The sequence below is a fragment of the Daphnia magna genome, linkage group LG1 (genome assembly GCF_020631705.1).
Source record: "Daphnia magna isolate NIES linkage group LG1, ASM2063170v1.1, whole genome shotgun sequence".
Taxonomy (NCBI): domain Eukaryota; kingdom Metazoa; phylum Arthropoda; class Branchiopoda; order Diplostraca; family Daphniidae; genus Daphnia; species Daphnia magna.
In genome coordinates this window covers 13,779,185-13,794,733 of record NC_059182.1, presented here as the reverse complement: position 1 = coordinate 13,794,733, position 15,549 = coordinate 13,779,185, and the positions used below count along the sequence as shown (strand labels likewise).

The window sequence follows — 15,549 nt, the reverse complement described above, 5'->3', positions numbered from 1 at the left end:
GGTTACTGTTGAAACTGTTGTGCGCGTCTCGTTGCATGGCGGACCATCTTGTTCGTCAAACAAATTTCATGTTTACGTTTTAATATTGCTTTCGTACACGCAATGAATCTCTTTTGTTTATGAATAGTAGTAGGAGTGTACTTGCCAGTAGAATCTCACTATGGAGTGTGAATCGTAGTGCTTCAAAAATGCCGGAAAATTCTCGGGGGAAGAGATGGAGAGCTACGAGGCTTCACCGTTTACTGTCAGCTGCCAAACTGGGCTTGAATTTCAGTATTTTTGCAGCCCTTCTCATGGTAATCTCAGCCTCCACAACTATAAGTGCAATTCATAGTTGCAATAGAGGAAGATTTGTTGTAAATTCCACTTGGGGGACCATCACCAATGGTCCAGAAAACTACCGTGAAGACAGTTACTGTATTTGGCTTATTGAAGGTATATTTCTTGGCTACTTTTCTTAGTAGGAATTCAAAAAATAATCAGTCATCAACTTGTGTTTTTTTTTTTTTAATAAATTGAAGCCCAACATCCAGGACAGTATATAACACTCACATTCCACAGTCTTCAGACAGAGTGTGCTTATGACCATGTTTTCGTCTATGATGGGGACTCTGTTCTGTCACCAATGAAAGGTAGTTTCAGTGGACGTGGACTGCCCCCACCTGTCATTGCCAAATCGGGTTCTGTGAGTATTTTGTAAACCATTTCATTGTTAAGCATACATTTATTTATTAATTCCTTTGCAGATGGTAGTTTTATTGTACAGTTCAAAATTATGTATTGGAAGGTTTTTCTGCTGAATACTCAGTGACAGACTGCCCTCTCAATTGTTCAAATCATGGGCATTGTGTCAATCATACATGTGTGTGTGAAGCTGCCTTTGTGGGCGATTCATGTGAATTTGAAGCGTGTCCGGATCAGTGTGGTTTTACCGAAAGCAGGGGATGGTGCGAGAAGATCGACGGCGTTTACCAATGTGTGTGCAATCAGGGGTACATTGGACTCGACTGTGGCCTGGATACCAAGTCATCCCCGGGCAATTCTTGGCATCTTCTTGGTCGCGGAAACCAAGCATTACAACGGACAGCGCATGGGGGTGTTTACCTCAGGAATTTGAACAAGTTCATTGTGTTTGGTGGTTTTGATTTGAACGTCCCGCTTGGAGATCTACTGTCATTTGATATGAATTCCTCAAAGTGGACTAATTTGAGCTCTTTAGCATCTAACGAGAGTCATGTTAATGTTTCGGAATTTATCCAAAATGACGAACCGCAATTGGAAGCCATTACACCCAGAGCACGCTACGGCCATGCTATGGGAGCGTTGGATGACGGCTTTGTTCTCTATGGAGGCCAGTTAGCTGAAGGAAGTCTATCAGACGAATTTTTCTACTACGACGCCAGCAGAAATGAGTGGATTGTGTTAGCAGGCCAAAGTCAAGTGCAACCTCCTCCGCTGACTCGTCATACTCTTTGCGTGGTGAACAATTCATTAGTTTACATCTTCGGTGGCAGCATGGTGAATGGAGAATTTTCTTCCAGGTTGTTTCGTGTACAGATAAATACATTAGGTAAGTAACTCTTTCTCATTTTTTGTAATAGTTGTACTGGACATGAAAACAAAAAATTCCTTCATGACAGATCTGGGCAATGAGGAATGGGAGGAAGTAGAACCTAGAGGTGGGAAACAGCACGATATCCGTCTAGTCGGCCACAGTATGGTATACCACCTTGAAAGCCACTCGCTCATAGTTTACGGTGGAATTTTGGCGGATGCTGCACGTTTTTCCAAGTTGAGCGATCGTCTTTTCATTTTCAACTTGGAACAACTTCACTGGGCTGAACTGCTGTACCCACGTGGAACTTTGCCCGACCTTCACATCCCTCTCGAGCGCGCCTTTCACGGCGCTGTTCTTATGGGTTCGTACATGGTGGTTTTTGGCGGATATACTCATAAACATAACCGCGAAGAAATATGTTACGATTCAGGTATGAAAATTAGACTACCTCAATGGCCGTAGCTTGAATTATAAGCAATTCTTTGGTGTTGTGAAACAAACGTTAGGGTTATATTTCTACCATTTGGACTGCCACACGTGGGTCAGCCACCATGTTTTGGACCACGGAAACGACGGAATGGGAAAGGATCTATTACCTCCAAAAGGTGTTTTCAGTTTCGCCTCAGCTGTTAAAGAAGATAACGTTTTCCTGATCTTCGGCGGCTATCGCGGTTCTGTTTCCGGTGACATGCTAGCTTATGTCGTGCCTTTGGAGATGGTTGGGGGCCGTAACGGCCAGCCCAACAGCTCCAATTGCCAGCGTCATCCATCACAGCTGAGCTGCACGGCCAATCCTGAATGCGGTTGGTGTCCAGCTGACGGAGTTTGCTATCAAAGGACATCTGGAGCCAATTGTACCAGTAACTTGCAAACAACGCAATGCCCTGGAATTTGTCCAGCACTAGCCGACTGCTACGCGTGTACCGTGCACGGTAATGCGTTGGCAGCTGGTAGTGCGGATTCTGCGAAATTAGGCCAGTGCGCGTGGTGCGTACAAACAGCTCGCTGCCATCGTCGTGACGACAATATGGGTGTCTGCGGAGCTGGAATGGAAACTCCGTCCGGCGTCGTTGGATGGTGGGGAAGCGAAGGAACAGACATAACAGCGGTGGATGAATGCCGAACCAGGGATTTCCGACCCGGTCTTACCTATCTTCTCTACGAACATCCAGCAAATTTTTCGCAACCAGACGAAGTCGGTGTTGTCAACTCGACGTTAGCAAATTTTCAACCGCACTCCAGAATTTATTTGCAACCGCGCGATCATGCAACTTCCGCAGGAGGAACTGGAGGAGGAACGATGGTAGCTCGGATGCTCGGATTCATCCATCCACTAGCAAATAAGGCGCGGCCCTTAAATGACTACCAACAAGAGTTCAAAAGTAACCTGCTGATTTCAAATTTGTTGTCAAATTTACTAACAAAGCTTTTCCATCTTTAACGGAACAGTCATGATGGATTCCTCTTACGCATCGTCAGTTTTGCGTATTTCGCTGGACGAATCAGCCGAACGGTTAGAGGTTGTGGCTTCCATGACGGTCAACGACACCAATACCAGTCGTGTAGAAGCTATTCGACCGGACAAGACTCCAATTTTCCCCGATCCTAGTCGTGGACGAAAGTACATGATGGAATTCACAGCGAATCGTTCATTGGTCGGTGTAGCAGGTGCTGACGATCACATCGATACTCAAAGAGAGATCTCGAGGATGCAACTCGTCTGGAACGGTAAATCCAATTACAGAAAGGTAAGAAGACCCCACCTTGCCAAAATCTTCTCCTTAATAATCATGGTTTTATCATTCAGATGTTTACCTTCGAGTACGTGGAACCTTACAGCAATGGCTCCTGTCATTTGTACACCAATTGCATGCAGTGTCTATCAGATTCATTGTGCGGCTGGTGTGAGCCTAGCCGTTACTGCCTATCAAGAATCGGATCCAACGCAACAAAATCCGATGAACCGTCGCAATGTTATTTAGATGCCAAAAAGACAACAACCGCTTTCCTGACTTTGAATCCACCGCAGTGTATCAATTGTTCAAATCACATTTCGTGCCATCAGTGTGTCGCAGACAGTTCGTGCGAGTGGCTGGTAGATGAAGCCTATTGCACGCGACGTGGAAGGTATGTTAACTGCTCCGCTTTGTTTAGTGTATCCACGTTATCTGATGTTCTAATTTATCACCAGATTTGCTGGTGCTGTTCAAGCAGCAGGAGAATGCCCGGTGCCTTGTAACGAACGAAAGGGATGTTCTTCATGTTTGGGTGAACCGGGTCGGTGCACCTGGTGCGAAGAGACGCAAACATGTTTTGTTTTCTCCAGTTATATAGGTAACTTTTTCAATTGCAAATCCTACAAGATCTTTGGTGAATTCAAAATGATTTAATTTCGATTTCAGTGGTTTATCAATTCGGAATGTGTCGGGAGTGGGTCGACGTTGAAGCACAGTCACATATGGACGGAGGAGTGCTATCCGGTCGGACGTCTCTACGGGGTGATATCGGCGGTCTTCCTGATACGATGATTATGATCGGAACAGGAAAATCTCTATTGTCTGTTAACGGGAGTGGTAACGGAATCAGCGCTGGGCGATGCAAATCTTGCGAAAGGAAACAGAGCTGTTCCAGCTGCTTGGTTGATCTAGGTTGCGGTTGGTGCTACTACAATAACAATCCCATGATTGGCGTTTGCAAACCAGGAGATTTCCATTCACCTACAGCAGGTAAAATTAAATCATTAACATGTTTGTTTGTTACGTCGAGTACGATAGGTTTTGTTTTGCGATTTCAGGCAATTGTTCGGTTTTGTTGGGTGACACACCATCACCGCCATCTTCGTTGCTGATGGCACCACACGATCACAGCCATCCTGTTTGGAATTGGGCCTATGCTCAGTGTCCCGACGTCGATGAATGCTCTTTAGGCCAACACGACTGCCATCCCGACGCAGCCTGTCTCAATACTCCGGGCTCTTACCTTTGTGCGTGTAAAAAAGGCTATATCGGAGATGGGAAAACATTTTGTGAACGCACGTGTTTTGAGGATTGTGTTCATGGTCGTTGCTCCGGCCCACCCGATTTTCAATGTGAATGCGAGCTCGGTTGGACCGGTCCAGATTGCCAGGAAGACTGTGGTTGTTTTGGTCATTCAACTTGTTATCAAGGGATTGGCACATGTGATCATTGCCAAGATCTCACTGACGGTAAGTTACCGAATTAAGAGTAGACGACACCAAACAACTAAGTTGATTTTGTGTGGCCTAGGAATGAGCTGTGAGTTATGCCGGGCTGGTAGCTACGGTAACGCCACTACTTCAGAGGGCTGTCAACTTTGTCAATGGTAAGAAATAAAAACTGAATGAGGTAAAAGAAAAAACAAGAATACTAAGTTAATATTTTCAACCAAAACAGCAATGGCCACGCCAATATAACTGCTGGGATCTGTAATCCAGCCACAGGCCAGTGTTACTGTCAGGATGAGACCGAAGGGAATAAATGCGAATCGTGCAAACCTGGTTATTACGGTGATCCACGTCATGGCGGGACCTGCTATCGCCAGTGTTCGTCTCGTGGAATCCTTTCTGCCATCACGAATGGCAGCCTGGGCAGTTATTCTGCGCCCGATAGAATCTATCGCCATTCCAAGAACGAACTGGATGTCCAAGATTGTGTTTGGGTGCTCAACACCCATAGTTCCGTTAGGGGAATGTCGTTAGGGTTAGGAGGAGACGGACCAAAGGCTAGAGAGGCCATCATTCAGCTTACGATTCATCAAGGAGCACGTATCTTGTGTCCTACCAACTACATCTATATCTATGATGGACTGCCTGATTTTATGTCTTTGGAAAATGGCTGGACGCGACAGAATCATTTGCTTGGTGCTTATTGTTCTCCGCAGACCGTCTTTCCGCTCAATATCCACGCCCATTCAGGCATTATGACCATCTTCTATCGACGGAATGATGTAAAACAAGGGTACGTCATTGTAAATAATGTTTCATTCGTTTTCATAAGCATCATGGTTGTTATCGATTTTTTAGGTTTAATGCTACTTTTACTGTACTTTCCTGCCCTGCCAACTGCCCCCACCCCGCCAGTGTATTGGTAGTAAATGCAGCTGCCCGTCTGGCTGGGTTGGTACAGACTGCGAAGGACAAGTTTGCCCAAACGATTGCTTCTCCCAGCTCGACCATGGAAAGTGCGACATGAGCGCCGGTCGCTGTCTCTGCCAGAAAGGCTACGCTGGTGCCGATTGCAGCCAAGCTCGCCGCCGTTCTTCCATTGTCGTTACAGAGTTGATCGACCCTCACAAACTGACGGAAGGTCTGGAGCATTTGAAAACAGTGCTGCCCAGATTGGGTCATAGTCTGGCGGTCGATCATCGCGGTTCACTTTGGCTTTTTGGGGGTTACTCCATGTCGCGCGGACCGTTGAATGATATCCGAGAATTTGAGACGAAGAATCTCACTTGGCTTCAGGTAACTGTTCACATTCAGCCGGGCGTGGGAGGGGGGGAGTCCTCTCTTCCACCTGAGCGCTATTTACACGCTGCCGAGTACGTCAACTCGCAACGAAGTCTTTACGTTTATGGTGGCATGGGTCATCGAGACCGTGCCTCTAGTGCTTTCCTCTCGGATTTTTGGAAGTTCGACATAAATTCAAGACGTTGGATGGAAATTGGAACTCGTGGCCTCGTCCCTCCGCTGGCAGGACACACTTTGTCGTTGAGACATGACGGTGAACACCAAACACTGCTACTAGTAGGCGGATTCAGTCCGGAATATGGTTTCATGGAAAAAGTGATGGAATTTAGTCCTGAAAACGGCACTTGGACTGTCCTGAATACAACTGGAACACCACCCATTGGTACGAAATATTGTTTCTACATTTTATATGCTTTAAAAATTATTTCGTGTTTTCTTTTTGAAGGAATTTATGGCCATAGCGCAGTGTTTCATGTTTCGACACGTAGTCTCTATATCTACGGCGGAATGTTGTACAAAATCGATAAGGTTGTCCCATCCAACGAGTTGTACGCCCTTCATTTTCCGAGTCGCCGCTGGTCGTTGCTGACGGTCGATCGTGATTCCAATCCCCCGGAGTTGTCAATGCCCCGTGCTCGTTATCTTCACGCTGCCGTCTCCACAGAAGACTATATGCTCATTATCGGTGGCCAGACAGAGCCAAGCAATAGTTCAGATACTCTAATGGCCTACTCTTACGCGTGCAATACGTGGATCAATCTTGCTCAGCAGAGGAACAATGCTGCAGAGTTAATTGGAAGCCCGTTGGCACCGGCTGTTGGCTTGGCCGCAACTAGACATCCGGCTAGTGGCTCTGTTTACATCATGGGTGGAATGTGGGCTGGTTCGGCTCAGGGAACATTGATTAAACTGGAGGTACCTGACGATCTATGTGCCCTGTGGAGCAACAGCAAACTGAAATGTAAAGCCACCCCGGGCTGTTCTTATTGCGCCGTTTACGAGCCATCTGGATTGAATGCCACATTTTGTTATTCGACGTCAAAGATATCGCCGGAACGATGCACTCAACCTCAAGGGGTTTTAGAATTCTCTAAAGGAGCCGTCTGCGGGCCAGAGCGTGTAGCCAGCCGGGATTGTTACCAGCATGCCTCATGCAGTGAATGTTTGGGTGAATGGCCGATCTATCGTGGTTTGCCACAATCCTGCCAGTGGTGCACCAACTGCAAATCAGGTCGCTGTGTACCTTATGGAGCCGATTGCCAGGAAGAGAACAGATGCGAAGTCAAACAACGCGACACTGTCGATGCCGCCCAATGCCACGAAAGATCCTGTCCAGCTTCCGACTGTGACAAGTGCCGCGATTTAGGACGCTGCATGTGGACTCGTCAGGTAACAAAAGATGGCATCATGTATACTTCAAAGAAATCAATATTTAATTTTTAAATCTGGTTTTTAGGTTGTTCGAACTAGCGAATTAAGTCGCAAATTGCATACTCTACCGATCTATGAATGGAATTGCGTTGGTCGTAACATCAAAGACAGCTCTTCCTTCTTGGTGGTTAGTATGCCGCCACAGCAGTGTCCTCCTCGTTGCTATCAACATAATGGTTGTAGAGAATGTCTGGAATCCACCGGCGGCGAAGGGGGTTGGCACGAATGTCGATGGTCTACAGCGCTTGGTCAATGCGTGGCACCCAGTTATCAGTCGCTACAATGCTTAGGTGGCATGTGTGGTGCCATTTTACAGGGATCCGCCAATTCGGCCTGCCCCAGACCTTGTTCCCAGTTCACACAATGCTCTACCTGTCATCAACAACCTCACTGTGGTTGGTGTTCATTAGATTCAGCTCCTGTTGGAGGCATCGGGCTGTGCAGCCGTGGTACACTAGAAGGTCCGTTGGACGGTTCTTGTTCATCACTGGACTACACTCGCGTTCTTGATCGTATTAATATGACGGCCATCACACAACAACGTAAACCATCTCAGAGCAAATTAGCATCATCCGCTTCGCTTCTAGAGAAAGCAACCACCTGGAACTATCAAAGTTGTCCGGCAGAAAACGAATGTATTAACGGCCATCATTCATGCGATCCTCGTTCAGAGCGATGTCTCGATCGACCTGATGGTTTTGAATGTCTCTGCTCTGATGGTTATGTCTCCGAAAATCAAATTTGCCGGCCAGTATGTTCTCAGGTAACACCAGCGTTCTAGTAATTACAACTCGTTCGATTAACTCTCGTAAATGTTGCAACAGGGATGTGTCCATGGAGATTGCCTCGAACCGAACGTGTGTCGCTGCCATTTTGGTTTTGTTGGTGCTAATTGTAGTACCCAATGCAAGTGTAACGGGCATTCAGAATGTGCTGGACCTGAAGCGGATCAGCTGGACGTTTGCCTTGATTGCCTCAATAACACTATGGGCCCACAGTGCACGCGTTGTCGACCGCTTTTTGTTGGCGACCCGCGTAACAATGGCCAGTGCATCTCTTGTCTGGAGTACTGCAATGGGCACACACCCGTTTGCCACGGACATAACTTGTCATTATCTAATCTATCCCCGCAAACTACGAGCGAATTGCTTTTACTTGAAGCTGTTGGTTGGAGTAAAACGGCTGAGGCTGCTTGGGTGCGTCTGATCGGCGAGGGTCCCAAAACACAGGCCATTTGCCACAGCTGCTCTAATTCGACAATGGGAGAAAAATGCGAAGAGTGTATTCCAGGAAATTTTAGGGGCGTCGAGGACCGCAGAAAGCCTTGTCGGCCGTGTGAGTGTCACGGCCATGGTGACATTTGTCATCCGGTGACAGGAGAATCATGTAACTGTCAAAACAATACGGAATCTGACCCTCAGTGCCGAAGTAGCACTTCATTCGCAAGTTTAGGTCTACCCGGAAGATCATTGTCCGGTGGATCACCAGGTTTACTTCCGACGCCAATACCCTGCTGGTCATTGCAGTGCGATAAATGCAAGGAGTATTATCTGGGCACGCCGACGCAGGGCCATCAATGCTACCGTCAGATGTCAGTAGATACTGAATACTGTCTAGATCCTGAAACGCAAGAGGAATGCAACAGGAAACCTACTCCGCTTTACCCGCGGCGCCCCGTCTTTTTCGCCATTCAACCCAAGTTCTTAAACGTCGATATCCGGCTGTTAGTGGATGTCGCCCAGGGTGGTGTTGACTTATTCTTCGCACCTCGCGACGACATGTTTATCGTTCGTCAAGATCCTTTACATCCTGGCGGCCATCGCGTTGAATTGGATCCAAAATACATCATCATCACCGGTAAATAAAGCTGCACGCATCGTGAATGCTAAGCAATCAAATTTAACTCGTCTTTTATCGCCATCAGGTTCGCTGGCTTTTGATCAAGGTGGCCAGCCATTGGTGCAGCATCCAAACACGTCTATTCCGGTGGAAAGATTGGTGAACAATACATCGGACCGATACACATTGTCGTATCACATAGTAGAGAAGATAGCCAGTGGATTGACAACTTTCTTGACGGTGACTGATCCGTATAGTGTCGTTGTCGTTCGAGGACTTCAAAATCGACTCATCTTGACCCTGCCCCAAGACCGACACGATCTTCGCTCAACGCGTTTCTACATCCTCATACAGGGAGCGGGCAGTCCGTCTACAGACGCCACATTGGGTTCTCTCTTCTTCCGTCAAGATCAACCCCGCATCGATCTGTTCGTGTTCTTTTCCGTCTTCTTTTCCTGTTTTTTCCTGTTTTTGGCTGTCTCGGTCGTAGCCTGGAAGGCAAAACAAGCTATTGAGGGCCGGCGTGCCCGTGAGAGACAAGCGGTTGAAATGGAGCACATGGCTCGGCGTCCCTTCGCCACCGTTTCTGTTTTCCTTGAAGCCACATTACGCGGGCAAAAGCGATTGCGAGATGGTAAACGCGCCGGCCAAAATGTCGGACTTCAGGTTCATCACACTACATTGACAGCTCAATTGTGCTCACCTCTTCGATGGAAGAGGAGGAGTGCTTCACGGTCAGATCATCTCTCTCAAGTGCATCACGAGTTTCACGGAGCAAGCGTTCTGGCCGACCAAGACTCGGTCGGACGTTTGGCTGGTGCAAATCTAGGACTCCAATCTCGCCATATAGATATCCGTCCGTTAGCTGTGGAACCGACAGCTGACGGCGTTGCAGCCATTGCTACACTCATCGTTCAGCTACCTGGTGGAAGACTTGCACGTACTCAGCTGACATTGGCATCCGCTTTGGTTCTTCCGCCGCGTAATCGTTCGAATTATCCGACCACGGAATTTTAAAGATGAGTTTTAATTTTTTTAATTATTTTCTTTCTTTAACTTAATCATCGTGTCTCTCATCGTGTCTGACAACTGTTTATATTTGAATAATTTTCGACTGATTTTCCTCCGCATTACCTCGCGTTTTCCTGCGGTATTCTCTGTTTTCTCTCCGTTGTATTTTGTAATTTATCCGAACAAGTATGCCGTACAAATACGGTCTCGTCGACGCAATTCATGTGCAAATTGCTACCATGATGTAGCAGCTATTTCCCCCTTACCGCCTGTAAAACATGACGAATTTTCTTTTCATTACCAATCGATGTGATACATCACGGGCCATATGATATTGTACTGCTGATTAGGCACAATAAGTTCCTCCACTTGGCAAGCGTACCACCGTTCCGTTGCGACCTACCCTTTTATGTAATACTTTTCCCTTTCTATTTTTTTACGATAAAACTCAAAACAAAACAAACAAACAAAAAAAAAACGCGAGAAAAAAAAATCACAAAAAGTGTATATATTCAAAAAAGTGAATAAATACATTTTTTTCCCCACCGAATACTAGACAAAAATATCGCCGGAAAATAATTCTGAAATCAAACATTTTTTTCTTATTATTTACAACGTTAAGATCGATCGACAACCGTGTTGTCGTAAGCGTAAGTTTCTTTGGTTTTTGCCTCTGGATTAGCTGATGTTGCAGGGCCACCGTTGACATGTTTGGCCGTCTTCGTTTTCACTGGTGGTGTATAGAACCACCAAGCCAAGATGGCGAACAAAAATGTTAAACCTTTAACGACCAGCGCTAGCCCAACCATCGCTCTACAGAGGTAAAACGAAATATTTAAAAGATGTCTTTGCATTTTGCAATGCAACGTTTACCTGCTAAATGAATAATTATTGTAAATTAAACAAGATCCGCTATTGTCCGAGTTGCCATTGCAGTTGCTTTGTTTGTATGCGTCCACAAGACGCAAGAACTGTCTATGAACAACCCGAAGATCATGGGTCCTGGAATAGCACCTACGAAAAACAGATTTGGCTTCTTGACCCGGCACTTTGTCTACAAATGCGTAAAGTACTTACCTAACAGCCGCCATATAATCATCTGGGTTCCTAATGCGAAGGCTCTTCGGTTGTGTGGCACACTCCTTGCAATGGACATCAAGTAAGTATGTGGTTGTTTTTTTTAAGAATTCAATTATACTCTATTGTACCTTAACGTAGCCGAAAGAATAGGCATACTGTTAGCGAAAACAAGGGCGAGGAAGATGAATAGCAAAACTGTGAAAAGGTAGAGTTGATAACTGCATTTAGAGGACGTGCACGTCTGGCGAGCTGCCATGACGTCCACTTCTGTGCCGTTAACGACCTTCATCCTTTTAAATTCCGGGGAATTGATGCACGAACAATTGGAGTACACCTAAACGCGATCTTTGTAAGTGACCATTGAAATTTTTCGTAACATGAAGTAGAGTATATCTGTACGCCGAAGGATTTGGATTTCAATCCGTCGACCATTGTTTCGTGAAACGACAGGCATCCAGCATGGCAAGGAGAATAGTAAACGATGTTGTCGATACCACATACAGGGCTATAAGTATCTAACGAGCAGGAGCAATTGGCATTGCAATCAGATACGATATTCAACTCCTGTTTCCCACTTTTAAAACAAGTTAACGTTATTTATTAATTCTGTTTATTATTTTTGTAAATCTAGTTTACCTGTAAGGAATTGTCACTCCGGCAAAGTCTTGATTGGGACAATAGACCTGTTGTCAGAAGATAAAGTAGTAATTAAAAGTTCCAAGTAAAAATCCTTGATTCAGATGAAGTACCATAAAGGCCAAAGAAAAGATGAAACTGAGAGAAACCCAGAAACACGACATCTTTAAGATGGACCTTGGACGCATGCGATAATGCTTGATTAGGTAACCGCCAGTATAGGAAGCCCCACATCCGCAAGGTATAACTAGTCCACCTGATTTTCCGTTTTCGCAATTGTATCGTCACCGATTTTTTTAGAAACATTAGAAATTGTTCTACCAACGATAACAGCAGCCATAGAGGGTGATAATGAAAACTGACTTTCAATTATCTTCGGTAAGAATGCACCAAAACCTGATAGTAGCATTGCCTCGCACGATTGCTCCAGGCAAATGAATAAAAACGTCCAACGTGTAGCTAATTCTTTGATGGCTGTAGGCAATTCTCGTAAGCTTTGGCCAACACTTATTGACGCATCTGGGAGGCAGGGATGGCTTAGTCTAGATCATGGTCATCTGCCTTTCAAATTACCTTGCGTGGTGGTTTCGGAATCATTTTTGGAATTATACTCGTCGTCGTCCTCTGTGTGTTCTGTTTTGGAGTCTTCCACTTCCTTCGCTGCGGCCAGTGCTTTCGCACCTTTAGAAAGTTACGGTAAAATGAAAAAGAAACATTGTGACTAACTAAGCGCCAAGGTTTTTTTTTTAATTGAACCGAATGAAATCACCGGGTAATTCGCCAGGGAAAGCCAAAAGTGGAATGGCAGCTATGCAAAGTAGTGTTCCAGCGATGACGAAACCGAGCCACCAGGCGCCAACCCAACCGCTGCCACCCGGCGCCATCCCCACTCTTTTTGGAAAATGATATGTTTGCTAAAATAGTGGTTACGAATTGTGTAAGCATTCGGACGGGAAAAACCCACTCTTTGGCTGAGATCTTGTCGATGTCGACGTAAAGACGGAGTAATTGCCCTCCAGCTATATAGCCGAGAGCAGGACCTAGCATTGTACTTCCGTAAAAAACGCCTGTAAAAAAAATAAATAAAAAATTACACTTTATTGCACATATGATGTCATGTCCGTTTTGGGAAGTTGTACTCACCACTGTAGATTGGTTGCATTTTATGGCTGACCTTGAGTATACAAAAGAATTGTAAGTATTTTAACAAAATTATTATTGTTAAGAAAAACGACTGACATTTTCATCTATAAAGGCTGTCCCGAGGGTGTAAAGTGGAGCTCCTCCAGCACCCATGATAAGCTGCGCCATTAAAAAGACGTACTTGAACTTCTGTAAGGATATGCCGTCATTCAATGCTGTTAACTGATCCCCAGTTGAGCAACTGGCATTCACTGACGGCGATAAGGAACAAGTGCCGACGACTTGTTGTTTGACAGAAGCCTATGCACAAAGCAACCGGGTTGCCAAACACGGATCGCTTTTTTTATTGCATTTTGTCAAGTATAAAATACCTGGTAGAGTCCAGACGCCAAATGAGGTGTGGCAAACACGAACGAGCCTATGCCCAACAACAAAACACCGTAGCCGACCCAACGCGGTTTGCATGCACCTTTACGACCTCCTAGATAAGAAACTGGCAGAACCTATACATGAGTATTAAATTTTAAGATGTCAAACAACAGAACATTTTCCTTAAAGTCATTGAACTTGCAGTCAAAAATGAAGCAATATCATAGCAGCCGATGATCATGCCGCTGTCCGTTGACGTGAGTTCGTACCGCCGCTAGACGAAAACACACAGGTATGAACTTTAAAATCATAGCGAATACGAATTTGTAACCGTTACCTCTATGGTACTGACGCAGACGTTGAGAAGACCATTGATCAAAAAACCTGTTTGAAAAGCAATTATTACTATAGCCGGCTGAATAATGTAGCACTAGGAGGTAGGTCATTTCAGGGTTCAGTGGTCCATATTCTTTCAATTTAATATTTATATCACGTCGACCGGTGATCCATCTAAAATTAGAAATCTGGGCATTGTTTTTGTTAGCTTTCCCAGCACATTCACCTTTGAAAACATTTATTTTATAAATTATAAAATAATAGCCAATTAGTAATTTAATTTCCATAACTTTCCAGATAAAACGTCTGCAGTAATAGGTTTCTAGGTTACGCAAGAAAATGTCTTAGTTCTTACTTTGAAAGCCGCCGGCCCAGCAAATCCAGAAAAGGAAGGATTTTGATGTAGATAAGCACTGTAAGAATCTTGGTTTCCAGCAGTACCATCCACATTGTCCTCCGCCGTCGTCCAAATCCGCAGTCGACGCTGGATCCGAGGATTTGGCATTGGTGATGGTATTCGCCATTTCCATGGTTCCTGCCAAGTCCACGTTCACTGCAGAAACGTGAGCTACGTTTCGTCCAAGGTGCGAAAGCGAGATGACTAGTTTAGAGGGAAAGTACAAGGCACTACTCAAATTCGTCACGAAACCAGCAGACGAGTTTGATTCCACGAGTGGGTCTTCCAAAAAGTGAGAGTAACTTGAAATTGCACAGTAACCACTACCAGCAGTATTGCCGTCCTATTTACTACTTTCTCCTTCCATTCTTCGTTCGCACTGTTTTCACTCACGAGCACAATTAGGGCGAGACAGAAAAAGACTGTTGTCGTTGCTAGATTGCAAGATTTCTTTTTGGAATTTCAGCCTGACTTATTCTAACAATGTTAGACTTTGTAGACGAGCATAACTGCCTCTGCCAAAGAAGAAGCACGATTAACACGAAACAACAGTTGACCAGCAGATAAAGTTCGAACGTACCATTACTTTGCTTTCAAGTAAAAACTGGTTAACGATGTCCTGTAATGCAACAGGTAGTGCAGTTAAATAAGAAAGGCTTTTCTATTCGTTTCACAACAGTCACTGTGAGAGCCCACGAGGGGCGGGCCCAAACATGAAGCTTCCTCCCAAAACGAAAGGCTTCGAGTGACGCAATTCCCTTAAGTTACGTGATTGATCATGAGGTAGTCCTGCAAAACACGCAGGCGCCGTCTGTCTCTTCACCCGACAACTGTGTAATGCCATTCACGTTTTTTTTATATAGCTTAACTGTTTGTTTTGTTTTGTTTGAGTTAACCGCGGATACTACCAACTCTAACCAAAAGCAACAACAGACGGGTAGAAAATGCAGGCGTTACTCACGCAAGGAGCCCTAGATCTACTTGACATCAAAATAGTTAGGATACTGCACATCTTCCGTGTCGTAGCCGAACACAAAAAGGTAAGTGGTCCCACATTTTCTTCCAGTCATTCGCCTCTCTCCTAGGAATAATTAATATTTACAGTACTCATTTGTTTACCTTGCCGAAGAAAATGTGGATGGCTGTGGGAAAGTTTAGCAAAGACGAGATCCGCCACAGAATATGTCTTTTTGGCAATCTGATTCGTACTACACTGCAGGCGCTCGGTTTCGTTGGTAAGGCAACAAGATGAATGTAAGGTCA

The 15,549-nt window shown here is 45.3% G+C and overlaps 2 protein-coding genes and 1 long non-coding RNA gene across 3 annotated transcripts; 2 read left to right on the top strand and 1 right to left on the bottom strand.

Moving 5' to 3' along the window:
• Positions 1–9: 9 nt before the first annotated feature.
• On the top strand, positions 10–13,150 carry LOC116929862 (multiple epidermal growth factor-like domains protein 8). The gene is given in 20 exon segments (XM_032937230.2): positions 10–435; positions 522–685; positions 747–769; positions 771–1,570; positions 1,641–1,988; positions 2,065–2,940; positions 3,008–3,306; positions 3,366–3,685; positions 3,750–3,892; positions 3,961–4,284; positions 4,353–4,763; positions 4,825–4,900; positions 4,972–5,535; positions 5,601–5,644; positions 5,647–6,426; positions 6,490–7,433; positions 7,501–8,238; positions 8,300–9,332; positions 9,400–12,282; positions 12,342–13,150. Coding segments are annotated over 19 exon segments (9,135 nt in total). The 5' UTR covers positions 10–119; the 3' UTR covers positions 10,332–12,282; positions 12,342–13,150.
• On the bottom strand, positions 10,813–14,419 carry LOC116929909 (solute carrier organic anion transporter family member 4A1). The gene is given in 18 exon segments (XM_032937240.2): positions 10,813–11,138; positions 11,199–11,266; positions 11,269–11,339; positions 11,403–11,467; positions 11,534–11,739; positions 11,805–11,979; positions 12,042–12,088; positions 12,155–12,297; positions 12,363–12,560; positions 12,615–12,722; positions 12,811–12,932; positions 13,006–13,108; positions 13,185–13,215; positions 13,281–13,484; positions 13,556–13,687; positions 13,756–13,827; positions 13,891–13,937; positions 14,245–14,419. Coding segments are annotated over 18 exon segments (2,163 nt in total). The 3' UTR covers positions 10,813–10,942.
• Positions 13,560–15,532, top strand: LOC116930237. Its single transcript, XR_004398312.2, has 4 exons — positions 13,560–13,697; positions 13,758–13,845; positions 15,178–15,326; positions 15,391–15,532. It is a non-coding gene; the product is annotated as an uncharacterized LOC116930237 (long non-coding RNA).
• The last annotated feature ends 17 nt before the right edge of the window (positions 15,533–15,549 follow it).